Source organism: Saccoglossus kowalevskii, chromosome 10 (genome assembly GCF_978046115.1).
Source record: "Saccoglossus kowalevskii chromosome 10, keSacKowa6.1, whole genome shotgun sequence".
Classification (NCBI taxonomy): Eukaryota; Metazoa; Hemichordata; class Enteropneusta; family Harrimaniidae; genus Saccoglossus; species Saccoglossus kowalevskii.
In genome coordinates, this window is record NC_140650.1 from 4,720,804 (window position 1) to 4,734,927 (window position 14,124).

At 41.1% G+C, this 14,124-nt stretch overlaps 1 protein-coding gene across 1 annotated transcript in view; it reads right to left on the reverse strand.

The window, feature by feature from the left end:
• LOC102807713 (peroxisomal acyl-coenzyme A oxidase 1-like) overlaps window positions 1–14,124 on the reverse strand; it is a 184,118-nt gene that overhangs the window by 10,734 nt on the left and 159,260 nt on the right. Inside the window, exons 6-11 of the mRNA XM_085504700.1 lie at window positions 5,465–5,584; window positions 4,806–4,921; window positions 4,455–4,624; window positions 4,151–4,313; window positions 1,419–1,609; window positions 1,055–1,216 (exon numbers count right to left, since the gene is read on the reverse strand). Of these exons, the coding sequence (XP_085360826.1) occupies window positions 1,055–1,216; window positions 1,419–1,609; window positions 4,151–4,313; window positions 4,455–4,624; window positions 4,806–4,921; window positions 5,465–5,584 (922 nt within the window). The remainder of the gene's footprint in view (window positions 1–1,054; window positions 1,217–1,418; window positions 1,610–4,150; window positions 4,314–4,454; window positions 4,625–4,805; window positions 4,922–5,464; window positions 5,585–14,124) is intronic.

Here is a 14,124-nt window from a genome sequence, read left to right on the forward strand (position 1 = left end):
TGGTAACTGAATGGTATGTATATGAAAGTTTACATTGGTAACTTCTACTTTCAATCATTTCATCTGTAAAAACTATTACAGTTACGCTCTGAATCATATAACATATCTTATCTTATTATGAAAATAACCGATTAAAAAATGCTTAATTTGTTTCTGCAAAATCACATGGTATATGGTGGAACAATAATGCTGGATATTGAAGTATTGATTAGAAAGCTAGGTGGGCTGATTAAATTCGATTCATTTAAATTATTGATTACCATTATTGTGCCGATTTTACTATCTCGCAGTAATCTATGAGATATGAAGGCCCTGGACAAGGTTGTTCCAAAAGTTCACTCAAATTTATGTGGTGTACTCAAATGCATGTTGTGTAGCGTCTTTACTTTACATAATGCACTATCTACTCACAGGAAATATAGTACAGATGGTTACTAATGAATTTTCATAAATGTTGTGATGACAGGATTATCAAATCATCATGTTAGAATATTACAGTCACTTGCTTTTCACCATGGAATTGGCCATACACGAAGAAAACAAGGTGTCAACAAGTCTTTTACTATTCACACAGATGATTAAAGAATCATTTTGCCTCATTGCCAAAGTTCAATTCATATCAATATTTTAAGTCGTGTATTGGAAAATAACAGTATTAGACTTGTATTAATATTCCAATTGTTCAAATGAACATTGGAGAAGAAAATCGCGAACATATGTTGATCATAGATTTCGTCAGTGTTGAACGAAACCATTTTTTTATTGAGGGCGAATTTTATTTTTTGGCTGATCTTCTTATAATTGTAATAAAACATAATATCTATTCTCTAAAAGTTTATTTTAAGTTTGAATAAGAGATGAATTCATTTCATCTTAACCTTTGTATCAATTGCTTTGCAATAATTAAACATACAAACAAACAAATATTTATCAACTGTAATGTGATATTTGTGATGTATGTCATCTCATATTTCTAGCAATAATTTGTTTTACTTATTATATGAAAACAAGTCTTGTGTCACACGTATATGTACATATTTAGTCTAAAAATTACCTGCGAGCTCTGTGCTCAAATGCATCAGACAGTAAGCCATGATCCAATAAGTCACTTTCACTTCTAGCAGGGCATTGACCTTTCTGACGTTGGTTCAGATACAAAACAAATCCTGGAAGCCCCCCACCACGTTTTGCAGTAGCGGTAAACTTCATTAAGTATCTAGAAATAGATAAATCAGAATATGTATTATATTAGTACTACACTTAGTATTATTTACTGTTTCAGTAGTTTTTCATCGACATATTCAGGACTTACATCGCAATAGCCTCACCCCCCCTGTATATACGAATACTATGTACTGAAGATATTGTCATGACTGCACATCCCTTGTGCGATTCAGAGAAGCGAATTAAATATAAACCTAGCAGTTTGCAGCAACAAAACTGTATTCTCTCCTTCGAAGGTACTGAGGGGTGCTGCAATTGTGTACAATTCAGGGAATCCACTTGCTTGTGAATACCCATGTCCACCACATGACAAGCGACAAACTTCAATTCCTTTATTTACAACATACGATGTGAAAGCTTTCAAACCAGCTGAAAGAGCATGTAACTAGAAAACCAAATAGAATTTTAGGTTAGTTATTGGAAATATTCACTGCCATCTCAATGAAATTATTCATTCAGACAGGTATACTGTTTTTGGAGAATATCACACAATACTCACGAATAACGTAATAACACACAATACTCACGAATAACGTAATAACACACAATAATCACGAATAACGTAATAACACACAATACTTAAACAATAATGAACGATCCACCAACCCATAATGGGCGAAAGCTCACTTTGTGCGACATATATGTACGAGGCGTACATAGCGTTGTAGCGTTGTCATTACCAGTGGATTTGCTGCCTCTAAAAAGCAGAAAAAATTGGAGAAAAATCTACAGTGAACGGAATAGTTTCACAGTCAGTGGCCCGTGAAGCTGAATAATTTAAAATGTCTTTCTGGAAATTGTTTCCACAATCTTATATGACAAACCATGGAACTATAAACCTATAGTTCCATGAGCAAACTAAGAAAGAAACTAGTTTTAATCCATCAAATATAATTGTATTGAACTCATTTACATTGCGAGTGAATGAGTGACTGATGTGTGGTGTGGAGTAGCATTGCAGTGATCGCCCGAGCGTACGGCACGCCGTGACTGTTACGTCGTATCGGTGTCCACCGCGGCCTTGCACTACGCTACGCTGGGTCGCCGCCGTGGTCCAGCTGGATCGACTGTGCGTAGGGGTGCGTACCCAGGGTACATGTACGTAGTTGCATGGTTATCCCATCCCACTAGTGTTTTCAAACCATCAAGGTAGATATTATTGGCAACTGTTTTTTCTGTGTAATAGTTATTTTAAATTCCACGACAGGGCGGGGATTTGACGAATACTTCGAAGCGGGCGAACGAACATGACCGGAAAGCTAGTGGGTGTTAACTATCCTATAAGGAGAACCAACAGTGATTTTAATCTCACTGTATAAATAAACAGATACACACCTAGGAACACGGAAACTTTCATTTATTTATGCAAACTGTGCCCGGACTGTTACATTTACCGGGAGTCGACGCTGAGGAAATACAAGTCACATCGGTCTTTCGTCGATCTCGTTTCGCAAATTTTGTAGTACTACTCACTACAAAAACAGAACAAATTCATCTCTCTGTACTGGTAGACATACATTGTACCCCCATTTCGTTTATCGCATTTGCTTGGATAAATTATCCTCGGTTAACCTCACTTCATCAACACATAAGGCGTAATCAGGAGGCCACAGGAACAGCGGCATCAGTCGCGGAATCTAGAAACGCGCGTACTAGATGGAACGCTTCGACCGAACGCGCGTTAGCGTACAGAGCAGACTACAATTCCCTCACAATATTGTCTGATTTTGATATTGGAATCCGCTGCTATTGGTTATGGACCGTTTTATTTGATGCTATTTTTGGTATTAAATACTTGTTATCTAACAATTTCTCTTCTTTTTCAATAGTTTCTTCTTCGTTTTCGAAAATAACATTGTATTCATATCCATGGAACAGGGCCTTGATGCTCAATAATGTAATACATTATCGCGAATAATCTGCTGCAATGACGTCATAAAAACCACTGGTATTGATAATGCTATAATATAATCACGAATAACGTAATATCACACAATACTCACGAATAACGTAATATCACACAATACTCACGAATAACGTAATATCACACAATACACATGAATAACGTAATATCACACAATACACATGAATAACGTAATATCACACAATACACATGAATAACGCAATGTCACACAATACACATGTATAACGTAATATCACACAATACACATGTATAACGTAATATCACACAATACACATGAATAACGCAATATCACACAATACATATGAATAACGTAATATCGCAATCTTAATTACATCTCATTACATTTGATTTACGAAAAATAAAATCCATCAGATTGTCAAATATGTCAAAATGCTAGATTGTTAGAGATATAACGAACAAATTGCATGTTGACTTGCCCCCAGGAGCGGGTAAAAATGGTGTTATTAAAGCGCGGTGGTCGTCGCGCAGCGCGAGTTAGAATTTCATGTAAATGAACAATGTATTTTACACGCGTTGTATATGTCGCTATGAGTCCCATATCGAACAGGATGCGGCGCGACGACTGCCACGTTACCTCAACTTGGAAACAGTATGATTTTACTATGTATATAGGGTATCGATATTAAGTTTCTGCACTTGAAAAGGGGTATACGTACGTGTTTAGACGCTTTTATGAAAAGATATCCTTCATCATTGATACCAGGTCTGACTTTGAGTACCCCCCCCCCACACACACCCTGTAATACGAATGTAAACTGTCGCACTGTTTACACGATGATGCAATTTCAAGATACGTAATTCTTTGTATTTGTATTTGTAGCATACTCTCATTTCAACCAAGAACATGAATCTCTCATATGATGTATCAGCCAATCTTCTCTCATTTTAACCACGGGTGAATGAAACTCTCATATGACGTATCAGCCAATCTTCTCTCATTTCAATCACGGATGAATGAATCTCTCACCCGGGATCTCTCACCTCAGAAAGTGATTCCATATTGCCATCATTCATTTCATTTTGGACTTCAATATAGCGATCTGTTACGCCAAAACTAGTGAAGGTAAATGCATATGCAGCAGCCAAATATGGAAAAAGCTTCAACTGTTGAGAACGATAGTCTAAAATCTGGGGTTCTTTTTCACTGCAAATAATTACAAAATCAAGAAATCACCAACCCTGGATATAATAATAATTATCTTTACTCATGTTTACAACAAAATATGCCAATTAATATAAAATTATTATTATTATTATTAATATTATTATTATTATTCTATATTACCCCTTGATCTGCTCAGTTTGTCTTCTTACGGCACTATATCTTACAGCAATGGTGACAGCTTGCGATAACATATAACTACCAGCACTCACAATTTCAACCCGCACTCCAACCATAGTGCCGTACGTTAGTTTTGCTTGTACAGGTTTAGTATAAAATCCATCAGGTGAAACCTGGCAGGAAATATAAATAAGTTTTATCAGTATAAATCTGGGACTGTGTGTAACTACTCACACACATTCTAAACTCAAGGTATCCTGAATAAATATAGAGAATTAATGTTAATATAACCATCTGAATATTTGTGTATGATAGTACTCATATATATCTACTGCCACAAAATAAATTAATAACCTGTGAATATTTCATCAGCATATTTCTTCTTGGAATTCTGACATGATCAAATCCCAGGAAACCATTATCGTTGCTATGATATCCAAGCTTTGGTCCAATATCACCAAGTGTTATACCTACAATATGAATATATGAGTATTTGTCGATCAAAGTAGGCAGTTGAAAACCAAAAACCATAACAAATAAATCCCCACTGAGACAATTTCGAATTAATGAGCGTAATCAGAGTGGAGATAATGGAAGCATCTCCACTCTAAAATAAATCCCTGGTGTTCAGGTCTTGATAACCGGTTTTGAAATCCATGTGACAAGTTCTTGAAACGCAATACCACGATTCAGCTCTCAAAATAGATGACTCTATATAATGTGTATACAACAATTGAAGTCCATAATATACCATGACAATTGTTAACTTTTAGTGGTGAAGTAAAACTAGAAGTAAATTGTTGATTACCCTATATTTGTAACATAAATAATAGGGGATATTGGATGTATTCTATAATGGTTGCTCATATAAATGCTCACAATTTCATTTTGTTGATAAACCTTGTAGTGTATTGATGAAATGAAAAGCGTAGCTCTATTACAAGATAAACATAAAAGTAAGTGAACACTTCAAATATAAGATCTGAACATAATAAGCAAAACGATGTTCATACCTGGCAAAGGTTGGTGGTTTTCCAGACTCCGTAACTGCGCAATAAATGGATGTAATCCATAGCTTTTTCCTCTGAGATATAACTGTGCCAAGACAACAGCATGAGTTGAAGTTTTTCCCACTAAAAATATGACACAATTAAAGTGTGTTGAGCTATGGAGTTTCACTATAAAGTGTGTGAGTACATGTGTGATGTAGATTTCAGGCCACCATTCTACTGTACAGTGTGTGGGTACATGTGTGTGTGTTGTAGTTTCCAGGCCACCATTCTACAGTACAGTACAGTGTGTGGGTGATGTGTGTGGCAGTTTCCAGGCCACCATTCTACTGTGCAGTATGTGGGTGCATGTGTGTGGTAGTTTCCAGGCCACTATTCTACTGTACAGTGTGTGGGTACATGTGTGTGGTAGTTTCCAGGCCACCATTTTACTGTACAATATTTGAGTACATGTGTGTGGTAGTTTCCAAGCCACTATTCTACTGTATAGTGTGTGGTAGTTTCCAAGCCACCATTCTACTGTACAGTGTGTGGGTACATGTGTATGGTAGTTTCCAGGCCACCATTCCACTGTACAGTGTGTGAGTACATGTGTGTGGTAGTTTCCAGGCCAACATTCTACTGTACAGTGTGTGAGTACTTGTATGTGGTAGTTTCCAAGCCACCATTCCACGGTACAGTGTGTGAGTACATGTATGTGGTTGTTTCCAAGCCACCATTCTACTGTACAGTGTGTGGTAGTTTCAAGGCCACCATTCTACTATGCAGTCTGTGGGTGCATGTGTGTGGTAGTTTCCAGGCCACCATTCTACTGTACAGTGCGTGGGTACATGTGTATGGTAGTTTCCAGGCCACCATTCCACTGTACAGTGTGTGAGTACTTGTATGTGGTAGTTTCCAAGCCACTATTCTACGGTACAGTGTGTTAGTACATGTGTATGGTAGTTTCCAAGCCACCATTCTACTGTACAGTGTGTGAGTACATGTGTGTGGTAGGTTCTAGGCCACTATTCTACTGTACAGTGTGTGAGTACTTGTATGTGGTACTTTCCAAGCTACCATTCTACGGTACAGTGTGTGAGTACATGTATGTGGTTGTTTCCAAGCCACCATTCTACTGTACAATATGTGAGTACATGTATGTGGTAGTTTCTAAGCCACTATTCTACTGTACAGAGTGTGGTAGTTTCCAGACCACCATTCTACTGTGCAGTGTGTGAGTACATGTATGTATTTGTTCCAAGCCACCATTCTACTGTACAATATGTGAGTACATGTATGTGGTAGTTTCCAAGCCACTATACTACTGTACAGAGTGTGGTAGTTTCCAGGCCACCATTCTACTGTGCAGTTTGTGGGTGCATGTGTGTGGTAGTTTCCAAGCCACCATTCTACTGTACAGTGTGTGAGTACATGTGTGTGGTAGTTTCGAGGCCACCATTCTATTGTGCAGTGTGTGGGTACGTGTGTGTGGTAGTTTCCAGGCCACCATTCTACTGTACAATATGTGAGTGCATGTATGCGGTAGTTTCCAAACCACCATTCCACTGCACAGTGTGTGGGTCCATGTGTATGGCAGTTTCCATGCCACCATTCTACTGTACGGTGTGTGAGTACATGTATGTGGTAGTTTCCAAGCCACCATTCTACTGTACAGTGTGTGGGTACATGTGTATGGTAGTTTCCAGGCCACCATTCCACTGTACAGTGTGTGAGTACATGTGCGTGGTAGTTTCCAAGCCACCATTCTACTGTACCGTATGTGGGTACATGTGTGTGGTAGTTTCCACGCCACCATTCCATGTACAGTGTGTGAGTACATGTGTGTGGTAGTTTCCAGGCAACCATTCTACTGTACGGTGTGTGAGTACATGTATGTGGTAGTTTCCAAGCCACCATTCTACTGTACAGTGTGTGGGTACATGTGTATGGTAGTTTCCAGGCCACCATTCCACTGTACAGTGTGTGAGTACATGTGCGTGGTAGTTTCCAAGCCACTATTGTACTGTACAGTGTGTGAGTACATGTATGTGGTAGTTTCCAAGCCACCATTCTACTGTACAATATGTGAGTACATGTATGTGGTAGTTTGCAAGCCACAATTCTACTGTACAGTGTGTGGTAGTTTCCAGGCCACCATTCTACTGTAAGGTGTTTGGGTACATGTGTGTGGCAGATTCTAGGCCACCATTCTACTGTGCAGTATGTGGGTGCATGTGTGTGGTAGTTTCCAGGCAACCATTCTACTGTACGATGTGTGAGTACATGTATGTGGTAGTTTCCAAGCCACCATTCTACTGTACAATATGTGAGTACATGTATGGGGTAGTTTCCAAGCTACTATTCTATTGTACAGTGTGTGGTAGTTTCCAGGCCACCATTCTATGTAAAGTGTGTGGGTACATGTGTGTGATAGTTTCCAAGCCATCATTCCACTGTACAGTGTGTGGGTACATGTGTGTGGTAGTTTCCAAGCCACCATTTTACTGTACAGTGTGTAGGTACATGTGTATGGTAGTTTCCAGGCCACCAGTCTACTGTACAGTGTGTGGGTGATGTGTGTGGCAGTTTCCAGGCCACCATTCTACTGTGCAGTATGTGGGTGCATGTGTGTGGTAGTTTCCAGGCCACCATTCCACTGTGCATTATGTGGGTGCATGTGTGTGGTTGTTTCCAGGCCACTATTCTACTGTACAGTGTGTGGGTAAGATGTGTGTGGTAGTTTCCAGGCCACCATTTTATTGTACAGTGTGTGAGTACATGTGTGTGCTAGTTTCCAAGCCACCATTCTACTGTACAACATTTGAGTACATGTATGTTGTAGTTTTCAAGCCACTATTCTACTGTACAGTGTGTGAGTACATGTGTGTGGTAGTTTCCAGGCAACCATTCTACTGTACAGTGTGTGAGTACATGTGTATGGTAGTTTCCAAGCCACCATTCTACTGTACAGTGCGTGGGTACATGTGTATGGTAGTTTCCAGGCCACCATTCCACTGTACAGTGTGTGAGTACTTGTATGTGGTTGTTTCCAAGCCACTATTCTACGGTACAGTGTGTGAGTACATGTGTATGGTAGTTTCCAAGCCACCATTCTACTGTACAGTGTGTGAGTACATGTGTGTGGTAGGTTCTAGGCCACCATTCTACTGTACAGTATGTGAGTACTTGTATGTGGTACTTTCCAAGCCACCATTCTACGGTACAGTGTGGGAGTACATGTATGTGGTTGTTTCCAAGCCACCATTCTACTGTACAATATGTGAGTACATGTATGTGGTAGTTTCTAAGCCACTATTCTACTGTACAGAGTGTGGCAGTTTCCAGGCCACCATTCTACTGTGCAGTCTGTGGGTGCATGTGTGTGGTAGTTTCCAGGCCACCATTCTACTGTATGGTGTGTGAGTACATGTATGTGGTAGTTTTCACGCCACTATTCTACTGTGCAGTGTGTGATAGTTTCCAAGCCACCATTCTACTGTACAATATTTGAGTACATGTATGTGGTAGTTTCCAAGTCACTATTCTACTGTACAGTGTGTGGTAGTTTCCAAGCCACCATTCTACTGTACAGTGTGTGGGTACATGTGTATGGTAGTTTCCAGGCCACCATTCCACTGTACAGTGTGTGAGTACATGTATGTGGTAGTTTCCAAGCCACTATTCTACTGTACAGTGTGTGAGTACATGTGTGTGGTAGGTTCTAGGCCATCATTCTACTGTACAGTGTATGAGTACTTGTATGTGGTACTTTCCAAGCCACCTTTCTACGGTACAGTGTGTGAGTACATGTATGTATTTGTTCCAAGCCACCATTCTACTGTACAATATGTGAGTATATGTATGTGGTAGTTTCTAAACCACTATACTACTGTACAGAGTGTGGTAGTTTCCACGCCACCATTCTACTGTGCAGTCTGTGGGTGCATGTGTGTGGTAGTTTCCAAGCCACCATTCTACTGTATGGTGTGTGTGTACATGTATGTGGTAGTTTCCAAGCCACCATTCTACGGTACAGTGTGTGGGTACATGTGTATGGTAGTTTGCAAGCCACAATTCTACTGTATGGTGTGTGGTAGTTTCCAGGCCACCATTCTACTGTAAGGTGTTTGGGTACATGTGTGTGGCAATTCTAGGCCACCATTCTACTGTGCAGTGTGTGGGTGCATGTGTGTGGTAGTTTCCAGGCAACCATTCTACTGTACGATGTGTGAGTACATATATGTGGTAGTTTCCAAGCCACCATTCTACTGTACAATATGTGAGTACATGTATGGGGTAGTTTCCATGCTACTATTCTATTGTACAGTGTGTGGTAGTTTCCAGGCCACCATTCTATGTAAAGGGTGTGGGTACATGTGTGTGATAGTTTCCAAGCCACCATTCCACTGTACAGTGTGTGGGTACATGTGTGTGGTAGTTTCTAAGCCACCATTTTACTGTACAGTGTGTAGGTACATGTGTATGGTAGTTTCCAGGCCACCAGTCTATTGTACAGTGTGTGGGTGATGTGTGTGGCAGTTTCCAGGCCACCATTCTACTGTGCAGTATGTGGGTGCATGTGTGTGGTAGTTTCCAGGCCACCATTCTACTGTGCATTATGTGGGTGCATGTGTGTAGTTGTTTCCAGGCCACTATTCTACTGTACAGTGTGTGGGTAACATGTGTGTGGTAGTTTCCAGGCCACCGTTTTACTGTACAGTGTGTGAGTACATGTGTGTGCTAGTTTCCAAGCCACCATTCTACTGTACAACATTTCAGTACATATATGTTGTAGTTTTCAAGCCACTATTCTACTGTACAGTGTGTGGGTAATTGTGTATGGTAGTTTCCAGGCCACCATTCCACTGTACAGTGTGTGAGTACATGTGTGTGGTAGTTTCCAGGCAACCATTCTACTGTACAGTGTGTGAGTACTTGTATGTGGTAGTTTCCAAGCCACCATTCTACGGTACAGTGTGTGGGTACATGTGTATGGTAGTTTCCAGGCCACCATTCCACTGTACAGTCTGTGAGTACATGTGTGTGGTAGTTTCCAGGCCACCATTCTACTGTACAGTGTGTGAGTACTTGTATGTGGTAGTTTCCAAGCCACTATTCTACTGTACAGTGTATGGTAGTTTCCAGGCCACCATTCCACTGTACAGTGTGTGAGTACATGTGTGTGGTAGTTTCCAGGCCACTATTCTACTGTACAGTGTGTGAATACTTGTATGTGGTAGTTTCCAGGCCACCATTCTACTGTACAGTGTGTGAGTACATGTATGTGGTTGTTTCCTAGCCACCATTCTACTGTACAATATGTGAGTACATGTATGTGGTAGTTTCCAAGCGACTATTCTACTGTACAGTGTGTAGTAGTTTCCAGGCCACCATTCTACTGTGCAGTCTGTGGGTGCATGTGTGTGGTAGTTTCCAGGCCACCATTCTACTGTATGGTGTGTGAGTACATGTATGTGGTAGTTTACACGCCACTATTCTACTGTACAGTGTGTGATAGTTTCCAAGCCACCATTCTACTGTACAATATGTGAATAAATGTATGTTGTAGTTTGTAAGCCGCAGTTCTACTGTACAGTGTGTGGTAGTTTCCAGGCCACCATTCTACTGTACAGTGTTTGGGTACATGTGTGTGGCAGATTCTAGGCCACCATTCTACTGTGCAGTATGTGGGTGATGTGTATGGTAGTTTCCAGGCCACCATTCCACTGTACAGTGTGTGAGTACATGTGTGTGGTAGTTTCCAGGCAACCATTCTACTGTACAGTGTGTGAGTACTTGTATGTGGTAGTTTCCAAGCCACCATTCTACGGTACAGTGTGTGGGTACATGTGTATGGTAGTTTCCAGGCCACCATTCCACTGTACAGTCTGTGAGTACATGTGTGTGGTAGTTTCCAGGCCACCATTCTACTGTACAGTGTGTGAGTACTTGTATGTGGTAGTTTCCAAGCCACTATTCTACTGTACAGTGTGTGGTAGTTTCCAAGCCACCATTCTACTGTACAGTGTGTGGGTACATGTGTATGGTAGTTTCCAGGCCACCATTCCACTGTACAGTGTGTGAGTACATGTGTGTGGTAGTTTCCAGGCCACAATTCTACTGTACAGTGTGTGAGTACTTGTATGTGGTACTTTCCAAGCCACCATTCTACGGTACAGTGTGTGAGTACATGTATGTGGTTGTTTCCTAGCCACCATTCTACTGTACAATATGTGAGTACATGTATGTGGTAGTTTCCAAGCGACTATTCTACTGTACAGTGTGTAGTAGTTTCCAGGCCACCATTCTACTGTGCAGTCTGTGGGTGCATGTGTGTGGTAGTTTCCAGGCCACCATTCTACTGTATGGTGTGTGAGTACATGTATGTGGTAGTTTACACGCCACTATTCTACTGTACAGTGTGTGATAGTTTCCAAGCCACCATTCTACTGTACAATATGTGAATAAATGTATGTTGTAGTTTGTAAGCCGCAGTTCTACTGTACAGTGTGTGGTAGTTTCCAGGCCACCATTCTACTGTACAGTGTTTGGGTACATGTGTGTGGCAGATTCTAGGCCACCATTCTACTGTGCAGTATGTGGGTGATGTGTATGGTAGTTTCCAGGCCACCATTCCACTGTACAGTGTGTGAGTACATGTGTGTGGTAGTTTCCAGGCAACCATTCTACTGTACAGTGTGCGAGTACTTGTATGTGGTAGTTTCCAAGCCACCATTCTACGGTACAGTGTGTGGGTACATGTGTATGGTAGTTTCCAGGACACCATTCCACTGTACAGTCTGTGAGTACATGTGTGTGGTAGTTTCCAGGCCACCATTCTACTGTACAGTGTGTGAGTACTTGTATGTGGTAGTTTCCAAGCCACTATTCTACTGTACAGTGTGTGGTAATTTCCAAGCCACCATTCTACTGTACAGTGTGTGGGTACATGTGTATGGTAGTTTCCAGGCCACCATTCCAGTGTATAGTGTGTGAGTACATGTGTGTGGTAGTTTCCAGGCCACTATTCTACTGTACAGTGTGTGAGTAATTGTATGTGGTACTTTCCAAGCCACCATTCTACGGTACAGTGTGTGAGTACATGTATGTGGTTGTTTCCTAGCCACCATTCTACTGTACAATATGTGAGTACATGTATGTGGTAGTTTCCAAGCGACTATTCTACTGTACAGTGTGTAGTAGTTTCCAGGCCACCATTCTACTGTGCAGTCTGTGGGTGCATGTGTGTGGTAGTTTCCAGGCAACCATTCTACTGTATGGTGTGTGAGTACATGTATGTGGTAGTTTACACGCCACTATTCTACTGTACAGTGTGTGATAGTTTCCAAGCCACCATTCTACTGTACAATATGTGAATAAATGTATGTTGTCGTTTGTAAGCCGCAGTTCTACTGTACAGTGTGTGGTAGTTTCCAGGCCACCATTCTACTGTACAGTGTTTGGGTACATGTGTGTGGCAGATTCTAGGCCACCATTCTACTGTGCAGTATGTGGGTGCATGTGTGTGGTCGTTTCCAGGCAACCATTCTACTGTCCGGTGTGTGAGTACATGTATGTTGTAGTTTGCAAGCCTCCATTCTACTGTACAATATGTGAGTACATGTATGTGGTAGTTTCCAAGCTACTATTCTATGTAAAGTGTGTGGGTACATGTGTGTGGTAGTTTCCAAGCCACCATTCCACTGTACAGTGTGTGGGTACATGTGTATGGTAGTTTCTAAGCCACCATTCTACTGTACAGTGTGTGGGTACATGTGTATGGTAGTTTCCAGGCCACCATTCTACTGTACAGTGTGTGGGTGATGTGTGTGCTAGTTTCCAAGCTACCATTCTACTGTACAACATTTGAGCACATGTATGTTGTAGTTTTCAAGCCACTATTATACTGTACAGTGTGTGGGTACATGTGTATGTCAGTTTCCAGGCCACCATTCCACTGTACAGTTTGTGAGTACATGTGTGTGGTAGTTTCCAGGCAACCATTCTACTGTACAGTGTGTGAGTACTTGTATGTAGTAGTTTCCAAGCCACCATTCTACGGTACAGTGTGTGGGTACATGTGTATGGTAGTTTCCAGGCCACCATTCCATTGTACAGTGTGTGAGTACATGTGTGTGGTAGTTTCCAGGTAACCATTCTACTGTACAGAGTGAGAGTACTTGTATGTGGTATTTTCCAGGCCACCATTTTACTGTACAGTGTGAGTACATCTGTGTGCTAGTTTCCAAGCCACCATTCTACTGTACAACATTTGAGTACATGTATGTTGTAGTTTCCAAGCCACCATTCTACTGTACAGTGTGTGGGTACATGTGTATGGTAGTTTCCAGGCCACCATTCCACTGTACAGTGTGTGAGTACATGTGTGTGGTAGTTTCCAGGCCACCATTCTACTGTACAGTGTGTGAGTACTTGTATGTGGTACTTGTAAACCACCATTCTACGGTACAGTGTGTGAGTACATGTATGTGGTTGTTTGCAAGCCACCATTCTACTGTACAATATGTGAGTACATGTATGTGGTAGTTTCCTAGCCACTATTCTACTGTACAGTGTGTGGTAGTTTCTAGGCCACCATTCTACTGTGCAGTCTGTGGGTGCATGTGTGTGGTAGTTTCCAGGCCACCATTCTACTGTATGGTGTGTGAGTACATGTATGT